Consider the following 19812-nt stretch of genomic DNA (forward strand, 5'->3'; position numbering starts at 1 on the left):
CACGTGACGGAGGTTTATCGGGGTGAAGGCATGTACATATTTATGTCGGGCCATAAAGCATCTTTATCTGCATCCCAGTGGCAGCCTGGACAAGAGAAGAGGCGAGGCAGTGAAGGCTCATGGGGGATGCTGTGCTTTACCTGCTGCAGATGCATTAAGCACTGCACTGAAAGGCGATAAGGCCGGTGCTCTTCCCTGAGAGAATATAAACAGGCCTGGATGCTCGCTTGCATTAAAAAAAAAAAATGATTCTGCAGAACACAGTTACGGTTAGGTGGAATCAAAGGTTCACCGAACGCATCATTAGCAGGAAACCCTCCAGGTGCCTCTCATTCTGCTAAAACAACCAGTGTCAGCCAAAGTATTCAAGTCCCCTGGACCTTTTTGCATAATATTGCTTTGCAATCATAAACCTCCATGTATTTTGTAAGGAAGACAGGCCGACACAAAACAGTGCATCAACGTGAAGGGGAAGGGAAGATTTTTCTAAATAGAAATCAGTAAAGCGATGTTCGTGTATACTGAGCACCCCTGGGTCAACTCTTTGTGTAACCACTTTTCACTGCAATTACAGCTACAAAGCAGCTCTACCAGCTTTGGCACATCTATGGATGGGATTTTTCCCACTATCATCCCTTGGAAAATAGTTCCAGCTAAGTCAAATTGCAAACAAATTACAAAAAAACAGCAATTTTTAAGATTTGCAACAAATTCCCAGTTAGGTCTGGACATTGGCTGGTCCATAATCTAAACCATGCTATGATCGCTGTGGCTGCATGTTTAAGGATGCTGTCCTGTTGGAAGATGAACCCTCGTTTACAGCCTCTAACGGGCTTTTTATAAAAATTAACTCTGACCAGCTTCCCCTCTCCCCGCTGAAGAAAAACATCCCCCACAGTATGATGCTTCTACCGCCATATTTCAGTGTGGAGAAGTTTGAGTTTCCTGTCACACTTAATGTTTTGCTTTTAGGCCAAAACCCAAATTTCTGTCTCGTCCGATCAGAAGGCCTTCTTCTACATGTTTGCTGTGACCCCACATGGCTAGTACCAACCTACAAATGGAGCTTATGGCAGGAGTTATCCCGGGCCTCTTTGCTGATTCTCTGAATACTCCTAGTTTAGCATGTCTTAGTAGATTTGCAGCTGTGGCAAATGAGGGGTCCAAAGCTCGGGATGTTGTTCTCTAACATGTATGTAAAGAAGACTGGGTGAAAATGCACAACAAATATTTTAGATCTTTATTTGTGAAAGCTTTGAAAACCATTTATCCCTTACTCTCTACTGGACCAATTTAAGGTGGTCCTTCACACTTAGTCCCCCTAACACAAATACACCAATTAGTGCATTTCTGACATCACAAAATGCAAAACAAATAAAGTTCAAGGGATGTAAATAGTTTTGCAAGGCACTGTATGTGACAGGAGAATGGGGTGGGTAGATGTAAGACACTTTTTTTTTTATTCTTTTGGCAGATCCAAATAAGTTAAATTAATCAATTTGTAGTTGTAGTTACACCCAGGATCTGATCTACAAGCCTTTAAAAGAAAAACTAGCAAATGTCATTTAAAGCAAGCAAATTAATGCAAAAAAGCAGCAGAGGATGGCGATTTCAAAACAACTATTTGGATGTAATACATTTCTGCCAGTTGGCTAAAAGTGAGACTTCCTGCTTCGTCCTACTGTGGCAACTGAAATGACTTTAAAGGATAATAAATCCACACATGAACCTCACCCAGAACACTGTTGCTAAACTTGAAGCTGACCTGACCAATGGCCTACTGCCTGAATTTAAGGAGCAAAGCTTGGACAATGTCCATCTCTATTTGCACCAGTTGTGGAAGAGGCGAGCAGACAGATCAAGGATTTCATGCTGTAGCTTCCTACAAGATAACGCTACCCGACATATCTGCAGAAGCCTTCGATTTGCTAAACCTGGTACAGTCATATCAGCTGGATTAGAATTGGTGTGGAGTGACCAAACTGAATTTTTCATAGGAGCTCTTTGGAGTCCAATTACTTTAAAGCACTGTACAGCTCGAAGGGCCCTTCACTCTCGAGCAAAGGGCCTGAATCTCTTTGATCTCAAAAGTACTAGACAAAGGAGGTAACCATTGAAGAGGCCAGACAAAGAGGAGTTCTGAACAACCGTAACCAGGAGATTTGTGGAAGACTATAGTCCTGAAATCCTGAAGCCGCTTTACGAACGAGGACTGAAGCCGATCTAAAGGCCACTTTGTACTAAACCAGCCTGAAAGACTGCGAACGCAAAGCAAAGATCGTTGGAAATGCACGTTAATCCAAGGTGGACAAATGCACCAGAAAAATGTAAATGATGCATTGTGACTCATCCTGTGGCTTGTGGCCATGTCGACCACTTTTAATGTGCAATTACCTAATGGTGCTTCTTTCCACAAGGGCATCCAAATAATCCTCATTTCCTTGGGCAGGTAACCAAAGGCTTGTGATGGGCCAGAAAAGTTCGGCTAACGCTATTCAAAATATCCTCCAGCACTGTTTTCAATCCGCTAGTATTTTAAAACGTCGGAAGTAGATGAAGCTAGTTCTTACCTCGCCCGTTCTCCAAGTCCTGAGAGGCAATCACAAATCCAAATCCCTCTCCTGGCTTTCTCTTCAGTTCCACGTCCAACCCTCTGAAGCGGCGCGTTCGTTCGCCCTTTCGCTTCTCCAGACTTGCTTCGGGTACCGACACGCCACCGCCAGCCTCGTCTTCCAGGCCAATGTCGATCCAGTCTTTGGGCTCCATGGTCAGGGTCACTGGAATCGACTCCAGAAAACTGGTGCTCTGGACCAGAGAGGAACTCGTGAGGAGCGGGGAGGGAGGGTTGCTTGTGGAGGTGCGGGGCACGGGCAGCGCTTCTGGGAGCAGGGACGTATTGTTCGAGTCAACGGGAGGAGGAGGAGGACGTAGCTGAGGTGGAGGGAGCCTCCGAACAGAGCCCGGGGAAACAGATGAGTGATAGGTGCCCTGGACAAGATGAGAGAAAATAAACTGGCTATATCCACTGAGTGTTTAATGTCAAGAAGTCGCGGACACTAAGGAGATTGTGAATATTTTACCTCCTCTGTAAACCAGCAGAATTACTTCTCCCTGTTTTGTGTGCTCCTGCAGGATTGTTTGGATCTACAAAAAAGGAAAAGTTTGGGTTACTTTTGAAGTCATTTTTGGTTAATCTGCAAAATCAAAGACTAATAATTACCTGCATGGGGCTGAGACTCTGGACGTCAGCTCCATTGATCTTCACAACAGCATCGCCTGGCTGTAAGGAGTTGCACTGCTTTCGGTCCCATACCCTCTCCACTACAGTCAACCTGCCACCAGAACCACCAGCCATCAGGCTAAACCCGAGGCCCCTGTCTCCATCAGTTTGCGCCAAGGCGACAGGAACAAGTTCCCCTCCGCTGAACCCCCCAAACCCACTGCCCACGCTTGTGGCGCCAGGAGAGGAGACGCTGTTGGGGCTGGCAGTCGGGCTGCTGTTGCCGTAAAAACCATTGACATCATGGTGGGGAGGGCTTTCTCGGGTGGGAGGTGGTCTGAGATGAGAGGTCTGCGGTCCAAAAAGGTGGGAGTGAGCGCTGCGTGGACCGCTGGGGGAAGACGAGGGTCTCCGTGGGGACTCGGGGAGTGGCAGCCGGGTCCCTGGCACCGTGCAGGTGGACAGGTCACTTTCAGACGACTTTGATGTTCCGTAACGTAAATGATGCTGTGGCGTCGTAAGGGAGTTATTGTTGTGATTTCGGATCATTGACGCCCTGACGAAAGAAAGGGAAACGGGTAAAATCAGCACCTAACCAATCTCTGCACCTGAAAAAGTGAAACGTGTTTTTTTTTTTTACCTGTGCGAACCCACTGCAGAAACAACCTCACTGTCACTCTGGCTGGCCAACGTCGGGTCCAGCGACTGCAGCCGGGCTAAACTCCTGTGCGAGCGGGGCGGCCGAACCGGGGAGAATGGTGCAGCGTTGCTCACGCTGGAGCGTCTGTACGGCGGAGGCAGTCGGGACGCGTAGGATGTGGCATTTCCATTGGCGTCGAGAGCCACGGTATGTTCCACGTAGCCTCTGTCGCCGTGAAAACCATTATAGTGCTGGCTCTGCGGCGAAGGTGTTGAAAGGCGAGGTAGCTGGTGAAGAGGTTGTGGCTGGGTGGTGGTAGGTGCCATATCGTGGTCGTCACCGTCCAGTAATCGTGTTGAGGGATGCTTGGGACGTCCATCGGGGTTGTAGAGCATTGGATACCCCCTTCTCACCTCTATGTCTATGCTATGGCCCACAGGCACTGATTTGAGCATCTCTACAGCCTCTTTGTGAGACATTCCCAACACACAAGCATCGTTGATGTACACGAGTATGTCCGCTAACAAAAACAAAACAAAAAGAGGGACACAGATATTAATATGTAGGAAACATTGCAATTTTCTGTTTTTATTTAGTACTTCTGGGAAGTTTTGCTTGGAACATTTGTTCGTACCCTTACAGCTCATTGAAACAATGGTCTAGTTCCCCTGAACTGTCTAAACTGATTAAAAGGGTTTGATATATACCAGCATGTAAAGGAGAAAGCATTTAAAATGGTTGTTTATGCTAGACATATGTCCTACAATGGCATGCACTTGTTAATGGTGTCCCTTAAAAGGCAGCTAGTCATAGCATAGTGGTCACAATTTGAACTGTTTACTTTTGGCTAATATCACTGGTTTCATTTTCCTTCAGCCTATTTCAAGGGAACAAACATGTCGCTAGGTGGTTTGGTACTGTTGTGTGATCCATATTGAAAATACGAAGAAAGCAAAAGTTAGAGCTTTCCAAGCAGCTTCACGTTTCCATGACCAAGATTGGCAATGTCATTAAAACGTTCAGGGTTCACGGGACAGTTGACAACCTTCCAGGACATTAATACAAGAGGAAATGCAACGCCAATTGACCAGAGAGCTAGTGAGGAAGGTAAAAATAGAACAAAGGGAACCATCCGAGCTCAACTTCAGGGTCAAGGTACTTTATTTTCTGATTGCGCCATCCGTCACATTTGAACCATAGCATAAAATCAAACAAGCTGTTGGTAGATAGACTTCTCACTGTGAAGTATGGTTGTCATCTGTCCATAGTATTGCTATTTCTTTAACTATGTGATTTTTTTCAAACGAATCCATGATCAAAAGCAAAGTCTACTTTGTGTTTAACATTGAACAAACAAAAAACTGGCATTAAATCTTTCCCAGTTTTAAGTTACTGCGTTAAAGGGTGAAGAAATGTGTCCTCCTCTCTGTGTGTTTGCTTGTAAAATTCAATCCGTGCTTCTGTGTGCTTGTGGACTAATCCGAAAAAGTAATCTCCCTAAACCAGCCTATTTAACAGATATGAACGATATCAGCCCCTGCAGAAACAGCCTGTGCTCCGGCCTCCTGCAGTGGTAATAGCTTCCTCTGTGAGAATGTGCGTGACTGCCTGTAAACAGGATGCGCACCACTGTATTTGGAAGTGTTATGATAGCAAGATTATGGAGCGGTGGTGACGAGGATTAACGGGTTTTATCTACACTTATTTCAAAAAGATGAAAAGCTACAGGTGTGAAAGAAAGACAAACAAATTGTTGATGCAAATACTATAAAACGTTTGCATGACTCGTATTATGGGTACAATTTGCAGATATGGCTGTATATAGAGCTTTGACATAACAATTAATGTTTCTTAAATTCATGCTGACAATGCTCTTCAGTGTGGATGATGTTAGGGTGTGAAGAAAACTCAGCTATGTTCAGTCTCAGTGATGTGTTATAAGATAAGTCAGAGACTTAAGAGACTAAAGGAGACATGTTGGGGTATGTCTGTACTTCATGCAGGCTACAATAGAGTGAGAGAGAGCAAGACTTTCACCAGATGCAAGGAAGGCTGAATGTTGCACAACAAAGATGTTCTCTCTTATCCTTTATTGCCTTTTACTGCTGTCAGTAATGGAAAACGCTGGAATTTAAATTGCTGGCAGCGTTTTAGATCCAGCTAGATGCTCTGACTGTGCTAATTGCTAATATGAGATCGTAAAGATAATTTAAGACCCTAAAACCCTATTTTACGGGGACTGCGAAAACATTTTAGACTCAAAACCAAAATCAAGAACATTCTCATCTCGCGTTCTTACCTGTCTTAAGAGTGGAGGGGCCGCTCGCTGTCACGCTGTACACCTGGAGAAACTCTCCCGGCCTGCTGCCCCCAACTATGTTGAAACCAAACCCTCTGGAGCCCTTGATCAAGTGTGCATGGACAGGGAAACCCCTGAGGTCCTCAGGCTGGTCCGTGAACCCTGGGGATCGGCAAAGCAAAGAGAGGAAAACTAAGATTGACGAGAGAGACGGCAGGATGAGAACCTGCACAACGGACAGGAGAAAGCAAGTGAGAGCAGCGTCCAAAGGTTTTCAACACAACTACATGCTTGGAAGTGGCAGAGAGTTAAATGTGGCAAACCAATCGCCAGATGGCTTTTAACAAAATGCTACACAACTCAAAGCATATGGCGGAGAGATTGCTTTAAAAGCAGAATCCATTACTGACTATCTGCTAAGTTAAATTTGGCAACATAATCCATTTGCTTGACCAAGCCCTGCAGAGATTTGTAGGTCCTTTTTTTTTTATACACATTTATACGTTACACTGCGTCAGGAAATCTGTAAAATGTGGTTTAGAGCGTGCATCTTCCCTCGGATCACCTCTTCTAATGTCAGCATATGTGCTGTCTGCATTTAGACATGCCTGATATTACAGCCACAGACATAATTCACCAAAATCCCTTTAACATGCAGATGGTGGTGATCAAAATGAATACAATATCGCCTTCTGCTGGTGCAGAAAGGGAACTGCATCTGACTGAGGCAAGCTGTTGAAGTGTTTCCTTTCCCTGCTGCTGTGTTCACAGATAAACATCATAAATGACATTTGTTTCATTTTTATCTGAAACAGCAGATTATGATGGTAGTCACATGTTCTCCCCATGTTGACCCTGCCAGCCTGTGCAGCAGGTCTGGCCCTTCTCCAGCAGCTCAGAGCTTTAGGCGTTAATCACTTACATGCCTCTGTTCGGCCAAAAGCTCATTCTATCTCATTTGACTCTAACAAGCCTGCTGCGTCAGTGACTTCCGTGCATGACGAATTTGTGGCTTCATTTAGCATGTTGAACTGTTTAAATATGTTGCTCGTGTGCTGATAATTGCGTAGTGAGAGAGACCGAGAACGAGAGACGGAAAGGGAGAGACGGCAAGGAAAAACAAAAAGAGACAAAGAAGACACAAAGAAGCTCACATTCATTTTTGTAGTTGGAGTCTCTGCTTGAGGGACGAGGACCAAGCCAGCTGGTTCTCCTCGGGCTGCGCCTTGGGTAGATAAAGGGGCAAAAGGGAAAAAAAAACACCCATTTTAATTATAATACTGAATACAAAATGACAAAAATAATATGTGTGGCAAAATTATCTGAGTCAATGACAAGGAGTTTGTTGTTAAAAAAATATTTTTATTTAATCATCTATCAATTGTCTATAACCTGGACTGTGGGAGAAAGCCAGAGTACCGGGAGAGAACCCATGCAAGCACATGGAGAACAAGCAAACTCCACCTAGAAACACCCTTGGGATTTTGAACCCAAGACCGTCTTGCTGCAAGGCTCAAGGGCCACTAACTGTGCCACCACGCAGCCCTTTATTTGCATGAATTATTTTTTTTAATTAACTGATGATGTATCTTAATTTTCCATTCAATAAATAGCTCCCTTAAACTATAATTCAGATAAGAGTTAATGCAGGTTAGTGACGGGTTGTTTACCAAGGCCTGAGGCCCTCAATGGTGAAAGCAGGTGTCTTTTCTGCAGAGCACAGACTCTTGGGCCTCTGTTAAAAAAACACGACGTGTTCGTTTAAGATTGCAAAGCCCATCTTTTTATGTCCACTCATCTGAAATCAGGTCCTGCAGGCAAAGAGTCCAACAGAGACCATCAGAAGTCCTTCTTGGTGAAACTCTCCAGCTACTTCTGGGCAACTCAAGACTATCCCAGGCCAAAAGGGTTATGTATAATCATAGCAGCAAGTCCTAGGTCTTCCATGGGTTCTTTTTTTTAGTTAGATGTGTTAGAAACCCATAAAGTGATGCAAGAGGGAGTCCTGATATGATTATATGACTGACTCTTTCCTAAGGAGAGGAGCAGAGCTACTCCACTCCAAGGTCCTCTTGGATGACCGAGCTCCTCACCTTATCTCTCAGGCTCAGACCCTTTCCACAGAATCTCATTTCTAGTGGTTCTCTTCGCCGCCTAGTTCTCTTAGTCAGGATCTAACTTTCGGGGGTGAGGGGAAGAACATGGATGTATCAATTACATTAAGAACTTTAGTTTTATCTCAGATCTTTGGTAATGACCATATAACCATCCTACTAATAACGCCCAGACTTATCTTTGTATCTTCCACTCCATCTTACCATTTCTAATGACGAGGATGATACCAAACTTAAAGGTGCATAGCCACGTTATTTGACTTTTTTTCCCCCCCGTTGGTTTGTTTTGCTTGATCTGCAACGGGGCAGGGAAACCACTTTTGGCTCTGCTCTTCTACTATGTCGGGACAGTGGCAGAACCAGGTAAATACCTGCTATGGCGTTAAACCAACTCCATGATATGGAAGTCGGGGACGTTTCCAGGGACAGCTTTTGCCGGGGACAGGTAATGCAAAACGGGGACTATCCCTGGAAAGCGGGGACGTCTGCTCACCCTGGGTAAACATGCCATGGCTCAGATGTGACTGCAGAGTTGACTGACGTGAATAAACTTCCTGATATGAGGCTGTTAAAGTTTTTGTAGAGTGGTTTATTTACTTAATAACGTTTGATCTTCGATCATGCTGAGCTGGCGCTGTATTGCGAGGCATTGCAGAGGGTCAGGCTCGGTCCGGCATTATTTACAATTGATTTATTAATCAAGCAAACCAGCATTATGATAGTTCTGCCATACTGTCGCTAGATGTCGCCATGTCTGTTTATATTTGTTCATCGTGCCCGGTGCTGGGGCTAATTTTATCCACAAAAAGAACCATCAAAACATTATCAAGATGGAGGCTTGGTGTATCAGTGCAAAAACGGAACTAGAAATAAGTAAAATGTTCTTTAAAATGAGTGTGTTTGTCCTTGATTTGAGCAGGTAAATAAGATGATTTGCCAATGGAATAAGATTTTTGCACTTAAAAGAGGAATAATTCATCTCCATCATCTTATTTCAAGTGCAGGATATCTAATTATCTTATTTTAGGGGTCAAAATACTTATTCTGTTGGCAGATACTCAAATCAAGAATAAATACACTAACTTTAAGAACATTTTACTTATTTTTAGATCCGTTTTTGCACTGTATAACCCTATATAACCAAACGGTATTTGGTCTTTATTTATAAGCATATTACATGGCTATATATCTTTAATCTTCCTACCTCCATGAGAGAGGAACTCATCCTCGTCCTTTCTAGAACCATGGTGTTATTTCCTAAATCTTTTTCCCGCTGCATCACATTTGCCCGAATCCCTAAAAGACTCCAGTTCTTAAAAGTTCCCAAACCGGACACTGTCGACTCCATGACTACATTGCAAGGTTGTGTCCAGCCCTTTAAGAGTACAATATGCACTGAAAACAAGCTTCACTTTTCCCTGGGGCCCAACAGCAAACAAAAAGCTGCCATATACAGTGGGGGAAAAAATCATTTGATCTGCTGCTAAGTTTGTAAATGTGTCCACTTACAAAGAACTCACATTTTTATGGTTGATTACTGATTGAGTCAATTGTTAGAATATCAGTCTAAAATACATGAAAAACACTCAATATAAAAGTTTGTATTGAGTGAGATAAGTATTTGATCCCCAACAACTCACCTAGAACCTGGGTCCCACATATTGGCTGGTGCCCATGTAACACACAGCTGTGAATAATCAACTAATTAGCTACACTCCTGATCTTAACTCTGCACGCGTACAAAGCACACTTGATTTATGAATCAGTTTTGTTGCATACTAATCACTTTTGCACCATGGGCAAGACCAAATATGTCAGAATTGTAGACCTGCACAAGGCTGGAACGGGTTACACAACCCTTGGACTGTCCTTGGTCTGGAAATCCAGGTACGATCTCTGCTCGTGGCCTGAGAATGATAGCGAGAAAGATGAGGGAGCTGCCTAAAACTACACAGCAGGAGCTTGTTGATGATCTGAAGGGAAAAGGGTCCCCAGATGGGAACATATTGGGCTGAAATCTTGCAATACCCACAAGGTCCATCTGTTCAAGGAGGCAAATGTACCGGCATGCTTAAAGTTTGCCAGTGAACATCTAAATGACTTAGAAAAAGGTTGGGAGAATGTGCTGTGGTGAGATGAAACCAAAATTAAGTGGTTTGGCATCAACTCAAACCGCTGTGTTTGGAGGAAAAACAAATGTGAATATGATCCAAAGAACACCAAACCAACAGTCAAGCATGGAGGTGGAAGCATTATGTTTTCGGGCTGTTTTTCTGCAAAGGGTACAGGACGACTCCACCGCATTGAGGGAACAATGAATGGGGCCATGCATCGTAACATCTTGGATGAGAACCTCCTTTGCTCAGCGGGAACACTGAAGACGGGCCGTGGGCGGGTCTTCCAGCGTGGCTAGGACCCAAATCATACTGCCAGGGCAAAAAAAAGGAGTGGGTCAGCAAGAAGCATATTAATGTCTTGCTGTGGCCTAGTCAGTCTCCTGAACTCAACCTGATAGAAAACCAGTGGAGGGAGCTGAAGGTTTGAGTTTCAAATGGATGCCAAGAAACTTGAAGGACTTAGAGACATTCTGTAAACAGGAATGGACGACAATCCCTTCAGAGCTGTGTAAAGACCTGGTTATTGACAACAAGAAACAAACTTGCCAACAAGCGTCACTCTACCAAGTATAAACCTGTGTTGGTTGCTTGGGGATAAAATATTTATTTAACTCAAAGTGGACAAAAGCTTCTCCCATATCTGTGGTTTGTTGGATACAGGAGAAACTGAAAAAAGAATGAATTTATATACAGCTTTTCTGGTCACCCTGACCACTCAAACGTTTTACACATTCACTCAGTCACACACACAAGTACACGGATCAGTAGGTGCCATGTCCAGAGGTACAACATGTGGTATGCAGATGTTGGAATCAAACCCACAACTTTGTTATTGAAAGACGACCAATCTTCCCACCGAGTCCTCTTGCAACACTGAAGAAGACTTTACCAGTGATGATGAGGACTGTGAACCTCCATTACTTGGTGTATGCTGTCCAGTTCTCCCTTCTGAAGAGGGACAATATGTCCCAGTTTGCCGTTTCCACTGTTGCTGTGCAGCTCTTTCATCAATAAAGATACACGTCATCCTTAATAGTCATACAACGTCAGGAGAAATTTGCATCCATTTTAACTACACTGGTAACCTCTGGAAAAAAACAGGCTTCTCCAGGGAAATCAGTCTTTGACGTCATTGATGGAAATGGTGGACAGATTAGATAGATTAGATTTTCATCTAGGCCAACTGAGACTGAGAGGAGTCCTGCAACCGTCAAAGCTGCGGCTTCTTTGTCCGTTTGGTAGCTGTCCTCTGTGTCATGTGAACCCCCAGGATAACAAAACCCTGTAGATCTCCTTCAGGGTGATGCTGCCCCTATCACCAGAATCCACACACAGGTCCTTTCAGTCAGCACCAAAGCCCCCCCCCCCCCCCTTCAGCAGCACCCACAGTGATTGATGTATCCTTTAGATCTATCATCTGGAGAAATTACAATATATTTATTCATTCCTTTTCATCTTTTCTTTCTTCATTCCCTTCTGTAGATTTGGTTATTTACTAATCAGCCAGTGGAGCTACGGCCATTGGGAAATTTAAGGAGACATTAAAACAAAATTAGGCTTACCTCCAAGAACAAAATGTGCTCCTTCCAAACGTTTAAACATTATTTTAGATGTTTAAACTTTCTCTGTGTTGTGATTTTATGATAACTATTTGAAATTGTGTGTTTCCCTTCTACATCTCTGCCAATTAAAATTTTCCATTTAAATTTTACCTATGCCGCATCAATTCACAAGCACATCATCTCAAGGCACTTTACAAAGTCAAATTCAATCAAATGATACAGACAGATTGGTCAAAAAGTTTCCTATCTAAAGAAACTAAAACAAAACTACGGCACGTTTTGATCTAAGGCAAAGACGACAACACTACATCTGGGAAACAGCTGGCCAGTATGCTACTGACACAAAAAAAAAAAAAAACACATGTAAATACTAACTACTTAAACTTACTTGGTTTTAAGAATTTCTGAGAGAAAAAAAGACACTAATATGCATCCACTCCCTTTCCCTTCCTGATTCACCCAAGGCTCCACTGGGTCGGCCAAATGGTCCATGGTTATCAACCGGCCTGCATGCACAGGGCACCAGAGGAGAGAAAGAACGCTGTGCTTTGGACGAACATTGTGACAACAGCATGTGTGCAAGAGTGGGCAAATTTGGGTTTTATATAAGAACAAACGTAACCCTATAACTCCAAATGTAAAAATGTTTGATACAAATACTTCTGAGACCTCTGCCACTTCAACAAAGTCAGTATTTGTCTGAAGATACAATTTACAACATACAAATGAGCATATGTAAAACAACCTATATAAAGGTTGTATGGACTGTACACAGTTTTACCATCTGTGTACAGATGAGAAAACATGAGCAAAATTTAATGTACCAATAACGATATAAAGAAAAAAAATGAAAGTCTGCCGTTTTATTTTGTAAAGCAATTCCAATTTTTTTTTCTTTTTTAAAAAACTTGAAGTTTCCACACAACTACCTGTATCAGTCTTTAAAGGGTTATGTAGGCCTTGTCAGTAATTTAAAGAGGAAATTGCATTTCCAAGCGGTTTGAAACAATTGATGGTTTGTAGGTTATATTTGTTTAAAATGTTGGTTTTGGTCCAAGGATAGGCATTCAGTTCTGATGGTAAATGATTGAAATAAGTGGTAGAGGTGAGAAGAAAGCAGCATCGCTGTGTCATAAAAACAAATGGGTGGGAATTTGTGTGTATAATCAAAAAGACACAGGAATAATTAAAAATAATGAGATGTAACATTCCTGCATAACAAGCCAAACATTGACTGTCTTACTTACTGGTTGGAAAAATGTAAACATGCTCAATACTGCTGGGAATGTTAATTCAGTCCATTATTAACCAGGGCAACATTGCTCTATAGTCTGTGTTCAGAGGAGGGGGTGTTTTCACAGCTCAACATCTTTAGCTGTTTACTTCTTAAATATTCTGTGTTAGCAGTATTTACACAGGCTCTATTGATTAGTAGTGCCTTTGGGAATATACCCCCAGTTTTACTTGTTCTGTGCCACGTTTTCGGTATGTTTGGTGTTATTTGACTCTTGTATGTGATGCCTGCTGGTTGGATTTGGGTTTGTTAGCTGATCAGGTTTTTCACCATCTGAGTCCAATTCATTGAATAAATTTAGACATTTGGAGGAATCACTTATTCAGAATCATGGCTCAGTTTTAGTCAACTTATTACTCAAAGATTGAATTTGTAAGTTTTGGAATTAGCTAAAAAGTCCTTTGGATATCTTTAGGCAAACAGACTTAAGCTCTTTTGACACATCTGTTGCACCTTACTGGGCACAAAACACATGTTTGTTGGACCCCGGCTGTTTTTCTTTAGCAATTTATTATGCAATAGACGCACAGAATCAAATCAGTGCTTTGAAAGGCAAGACCAGTGTTTTTTTAATTAGCTGACAGCGACATTGTTGTTCCCTGCTTATTGGAAACCCTGGAACAGATATATAAAAAGCCTTAAAATGTATTTATCATTTAACGCTGCAACAAAATTTCACAATGATTTTTTTCTTCTTTTTTTTTTAGAAAATCTAATTTAAAAAAAAATAAAATAAATTATTTACTAATTGGACACAAAAAAATCAATGTTAAGAAATAAATGTTTAACAAAATCACAAGTGCCAATATTATAAGCACTGCTATCAGTTCCTTTAAAATGACTATAAAAGTTTAGTTTAAATTTGTATTAAATAAATGTTTCTTTAACTTGGGGAATAAATATGACATGAGGCTGATTTCTCCACCAGACAACAAACCATTCAAGTACGACTGAGGTGTTTTAATCCTCATAACTCACAAAAGGGTTATGAGAAAGCAGCTTTCCGTTTAAATATGCCCACATTTATCAGAGCAATAACTGTAAAGTTTGAAATAATTAGAACTGTAAACAGAAAAGCTGCAGCAGGACCCATGTTTGGATGGAGGGGGTGTCCACTGCAGGAAAGAGTTTCATCTTGTTGTAACCAAGTGTCCATAAGAGCCATTAATTACATGCCAGCTGGCTATTTAAGAGCTATACCAGCAGTGCTAACTTTATTTTTCATTAACAACCTTCTTTTCTGGACAGAAACAAGCCGAAACCTAAATAAAAAAATATATAGTATGACTGGATTCACAATGAAACAGTCATTTTTGTCAACAAATAAAGAATAAGACAAAAATATTGGAAGGAGATTAAATCAGTCGGGTCAAATTTGAGTTGTATTAAAAGGTGCACTGAGTAGGAGAAATAGCCAGTAAGCCTTAATCTTTCTGTGCGGTAGGAAATGGATGACAGCATGATGTGGCCATCTAGTCTTGAACTCTTGCACGTAGGTTGAACACCATGAAAATACATTCCTCTGTGAGGTCATAGTTTAGATGACTAATTTTACAACCTAATTTAGATTACTAAATCATACTGAGAATTTGTCTACTAAAGATTAAAGCTAAATTAGATTTTAGAGGGGGGGAAAAAAGTGTACCTAAATCTAAATTAAAATTGCACTGCCAGGTTTCCCCCCTGCATGCCCGGAGAAAGACTGTTCTCTAATGTCCCACCGTCACAAACATACATTTTTTGATTTTGTTCAACTTTACCAAGTTATTTTAACCGCAGCCATGTGTACAGATGAGGCTAAAATCAACCTCTTTGGCAACAAGTATTCTGTGTGAAAAAAACAAAGGATGAATGTGCAGAAAGGCATCTCTCCTGGCCACTGTTAGGTATGGAGGAGGATCTATGATGCTGTGGGTCAGATTCTCTTCGAAAAGTCATGGAAACCGTATAGATTGTAAATGACCCAGACTATTTGTTCTAACTTTCACTCATATATTGTCTTTAGTTTTTATGCCTAATGTTCCTGATTCTTCCGTTTTTAAGTAATAAATTCTACATTAATAGTGAATTACGGCAAAAAAGGTTCACGGGGCTTTTATTTTGAAGGCATGTTTTTTCTATTTCTGGTTCCGGCAAAACGGAAAGAAGCGCTACGTTCCAACGGCCGTACCTAACGGTTTTGCTGCTTCTTAAAGGACATTACGGGTTCCCATCCACATTTTTTATGGCATCTAGCTGGAAGGCGAACAGGTATAATTTGCTTTGTTGTGTAGTTTTATGTTTATAATGACTAAGTTTATTAGAGTTTATATATCTAAAAGAAGTTTGAATAAGCTAATGCTAGCTAATGGCATTTATCCTTTATGGTTTGTTATCTAAATATGAAACATGGTCATATGTTAATTGGAGTAATTTTGTTTTATTTATCTACATCTCTTACGGTGTGTCTATGGTGTTTTTTTTTTTTCTGTCTGTTAATAAATGGGTTGGAATACCCCACCATAGTCCATCAGTCCTCATCAATGAGTGCATCGTCTAAATAAAGTCTGGCTAGACTGCTACATAGATGGCAAGGCATCATAAAATCTTATAAAACAAAAGTCGAAATTCACCAATAAATGGCAAATGGGTCTTTCGGCAGAAAGAAATGCTTCATAAAATGATGTCGGCAGACACAAAACCAACCTTCTTCAATGGCCATCTAGGTCCTCGGACCAGAATTGAATACAAACACCTGTAGGCTACGTTGAAGAGAGGAGAGCATGAGGGACAACCCAGGGCTCTGGATAATCTAGAGGGAGATTGTGCAACGACTCAAAGATCTCAGTGTGTGGCAAAGAACTGACAGCAAGTCGTGGCAACAAAAACGTGTGACTTATGGATCAGATGAGGAAAACATGAGCAACAACTTATCAACTTAGAGGAACAAAGGCAAAACAAAGGCTGCTTATCTGTTCGCCATTATTTTTAGTCCTTAGGCCAAACTTTTCCTCTCCTCCCTTAGAATGAATAAGTATCTGAATTTATCAGGAAAGTACAACGTTTTTTTTTTTTAAACTTTTCCTTTGCTAGATTTGTTGGCTGAATACTCACTCTATGTAAAGTGGTTCTCCAGGATCACTGAAGGCCTGCTCCCAGTGATCGGGCATCATGCCTCTGATTCTTGCCCCTCTTCTGCTGCCGATGATGCCATTCTCTATGCCATGGCCCTCCCCTCCGCTGCTGGATGCCCGGGGCCTACCAGGGGACCGGTGGCCAATAGGAATGCTGACACCTGCAAAGCGATCGGGACGGAAGTTAAAACACTGACTCAAACAATATATACTACATATCCAACAAGTACAGAGGGCGAAAAAGTTTCTCTGCAAGCAGAATGTCTTGATGTTTGCTCTGACAACTCATGGAGAGTCAGCATCTCTGTCCACCCACAGAGGAGCAAGACTGTGTGGCCATGCATGTCACACAACAAGCAGAATGAAAATCAGCACATTTCCCCCCCCCCCCCTCTTAACTGTCCTTGTAGCTGTCCTTCAGCTTTCAGCTCCAACATGGAGCGGAGAGATCTCGGACACTGGGGGCGCCCAGAGTCCTGCTGCACATGACAAGTACTGCCGAGCAATCCACCCACAAAGTTACACTTCGGAAGATGACTCAGCAGAGGTCAGAGTGTTGGACGACTCTCTCTTCAGACTCCATCCTGCATTCACCCCCACTGGTCCCGACTGCCTGCCGAACCTAACCTGACTGTTTGGAGCGCTATCTTTCTTTGTAATTATCTGGATGTCTGCCTGCCTTCATTTTTCCTCCTCCCACTCCAGGTCCCTCTCTCCTTTTCCTTTTGCAGCACTCTCTCTCTCCTCTCGCCCTCCCTCCCCTCCCATGTTGCTTCCTCTTTTGTTTAGCTGACCATATATGCTCTTCCTGAACTCTTCTTGACTACAACGGCATGCATATACGTCCGGTGTAGGTACCAGATTGGCTCGGGTGGCCTGCGCTTCCCGATGACGTCAACATATGGCAACTCCACTCAAACAAACTACATTACGCCCGCGGTTTCCATTTGTTACAAATCGTTACAAATGTAGATTGATTCGTTACAAATGCAGACCGCGGGCTCAATGTAGTTTGTTTGAGTGGCGTTGCCATAATGTGATGTCATCGGGAGGCACAGGGATCATGGAGAATTTCTTCGTAAAATTGTCCATTTACAAACCACAATCCCGTTCTCGAATAAAACCTACACCCCGCTATAATTACTTTGGTAAGTTGTCCAGACCAATCACGATGATTTGCATAATTGTGCAAACGTTAAACCAATCATGCATAGTGACATCATCAGAAGGCGCAGGGCCCCGAGTCGATCTGGTACCTACACCGGTCCCCTTGCTTAAAATTTCAAATATACTCCAGCAAAATTACACAGAGATTTTTGTGGCGTCTAATGTCCAATTTTAGTGATCTTACAGCCATATTATCGACCTTTACTGTCCTATGATTGGCCTAACCAGACCTTATAAGCCTGACAATCTAAAACCATCCACACAAACTGCAGATGTCTTTTTTAAATTTTTTTATAAGAGTTGAAACAAGAAACGAGGCCCAGTTGCTTTCTGCTTGAGTAGTTGGGATTGTCATTTCTTGGACGACTGAGAATCTACACCATTGTATTTGACACTGGCTCTGGCTGTGTGTTTAGTGTAGTTTTCATGGTGGAATGTGAAACCCCTAACCTGACTCAAGCCAGACGCATGTCGCTCCGCCTAGCTCCACTCACATCTATCTGGGACATCTCCATAGGAATTGCCTTTATTGAAGGCTGGGCCTTATCAAAAATTCTTGCATATGATTGGATAAGCCACTTGTCTGTCATCTTTATCGACGTGCTATTTCAACCACTCACACCGAAGCTAACCCGTGACGCTGATGAGGGCGACGCAGAAAAAAAAAATGTGTTTGCGGCTCTAGTGGCACGCGTTTTATTGACAGTGAGCTGACAGGAAGTGGGGGGAAGACAGGCGGCAAAGCGCCGCGGGTCGGAGTCGATCCCGGGCCAAACGCGTTGAGGACTAAAGGCCTCCTAACATGGTTTGCGCTAACCGCTCGAACCATTGGAAAACAAAACTTGCCAAATCCGGTCGGGAGAAGGGCGAAAACATGGTTTCCACCAACAAAAGCCTTCAGAGCCGTTCTCTGATGTTCTTTTAATGAAACAATATTAGGTAGATTGGACAACACGGAAGAAATAGCAGCATCAATGTTAACGCTTGCTTCCTCAACGAGCCGCCATTGCTATCAAAACAGTCTCAAGTCACGGTTGCATCTCCACTACGTCACATCTATGAAACTCCAGCCCTGCGTCCTGATTGGCCAGACCATAAAATTGGTTGGAGAAATCACTCTCTATGGGAGATGTCCCAGATGTATGTGAGTGGAGCTAGGTGGAGCAACATACAGCTGGCATGAGTCAGGTTATGAAAGCCCGCCCTTGTCTAAAATATTTTACCGTTTCTAAGAGGGTTGCCCCGTGTTTAGCCCCCTCCATCTTTCCTTGAGCTCTAATAGGCTTCTCTGTCTATAATGAAGGCAAGCATCCCTGAATGATAACGCTACTACCACCATGTCTCTGCCTGATGATGTGTGCAGGGCAAGGCACGGTTTTAGCTTTCTGCATCATATGGCATCTAGCATGACTGGCTAATTCTTTAGTTTTGTTCATCTGACCAGAGCATCTACATGCACAAGTTTTCGCGACACTGAAAACAAGACTTTATTTGGCTTTCTTTACTCTAGAGCTTTAGTCATGCATCTCTTCCATGTTTACAGAGTATTTATCTGATGTCAACAGGTTTTCCCACCTGAGCTATGGACGACTGCAGCCCTCCCAGCAATACGTTCACAGAGCAGGTGTATTTATGCTGAATTTACATTCAGCAGAGGTGGGCTGTATCCCCTTGGTAGCACAAGACCTTCTTTAGGGTTGTTGTTGGAGTAAATGGGGTGGGGGGGGGGGGGGGGTGCTCAAAGCAAACACATGTCACACTTCTGAATTTTTATTTGTGGAACAACAAATAAAGGAATGAAACCATACTTTGAGATGGTCTCTCATATAAAATCCCAATAAAACGAGTTGAGGTTTGTGGTAAAATGACAAGGTGAAAGAGTTAAAGTGGTGACAACACGTTTGCAAGGCAACGTAAGCCAGTATAATTTAGTTACCCTCAAATATAGTAGTTAAACTATTCACCGTGACCATCGACTGACTCGTTTATCGGTAAGTAAATGAAACAAATTCTTACCATAAAAATCATAGTAGTAGTATACCTGGGATTTTACAATGATGATGATCATTTACTTTGATTTGTAAAGAAAACCCAGGGATCAACCTTCAGCACTCTTTCTCTTGGTAATACTGAACAGCCTATACAGTTAGCGTATATAGAGCCATTACTTACTGTGATCCATGGTTTTACTTGTGCTCAATTATAAAAGCAAGCTTTTCGCATTCAATGAAATTTATATTTATGTATTTATTTGTTTATTTATTTCGAACTAACAAACAATAAAAT

At 42.4% G+C, this 19812-nt stretch overlaps 1 protein-coding gene across 5 annotated transcripts in view; it reads right to left on the reverse strand.

The window, feature by feature from the left end:
• Window positions 1-19812, reverse strand: part of LOC105935207 (membrane-associated guanylate kinase, WW and PDZ domain-containing protein 3) — a 92080-nt gene that overhangs the window by 12302 nt on the left and 59966 nt on the right. For 4 of the 5 annotated variants that reach the window (XM_021323110.2, XM_036140788.1, XM_036140801.1 and 1 more), the window contains exons 6-12: window positions 16340-16520; window positions 7314-7384; window positions 6160-6321; window positions 3861-4380; window positions 3221-3776; window positions 3081-3144; window positions 2571-2987 (exon numbers count right to left, since the gene is read on the reverse strand). In XM_021323110.2, coding sequence (XP_021178785.2) covers window positions 2571-2987; window positions 3081-3144; window positions 3221-3776; window positions 3861-4380; window positions 6160-6321; window positions 7314-7384; window positions 16340-16520 — 1971 coding nt within the window. Of the gene's footprint in view, window positions 1-2570; window positions 2988-3080; window positions 3145-3220; window positions 3777-3860; window positions 4381-6159; window positions 6322-7313; window positions 7385-12340; window positions 12459-16339; window positions 16521-19812 lie in introns of those variants that run through there. The other variant, XM_036140796.1, reaches the window with a different exon arrangement.

Source organism: Fundulus heteroclitus, chromosome 1, assembly GCF_011125445.2.
Source record: "Fundulus heteroclitus isolate FHET01 chromosome 1, MU-UCD_Fhet_4.1, whole genome shotgun sequence".
Classification (NCBI taxonomy): domain Eukaryota; kingdom Metazoa; phylum Chordata; class Actinopteri; order Cyprinodontiformes; family Fundulidae; genus Fundulus; species Fundulus heteroclitus.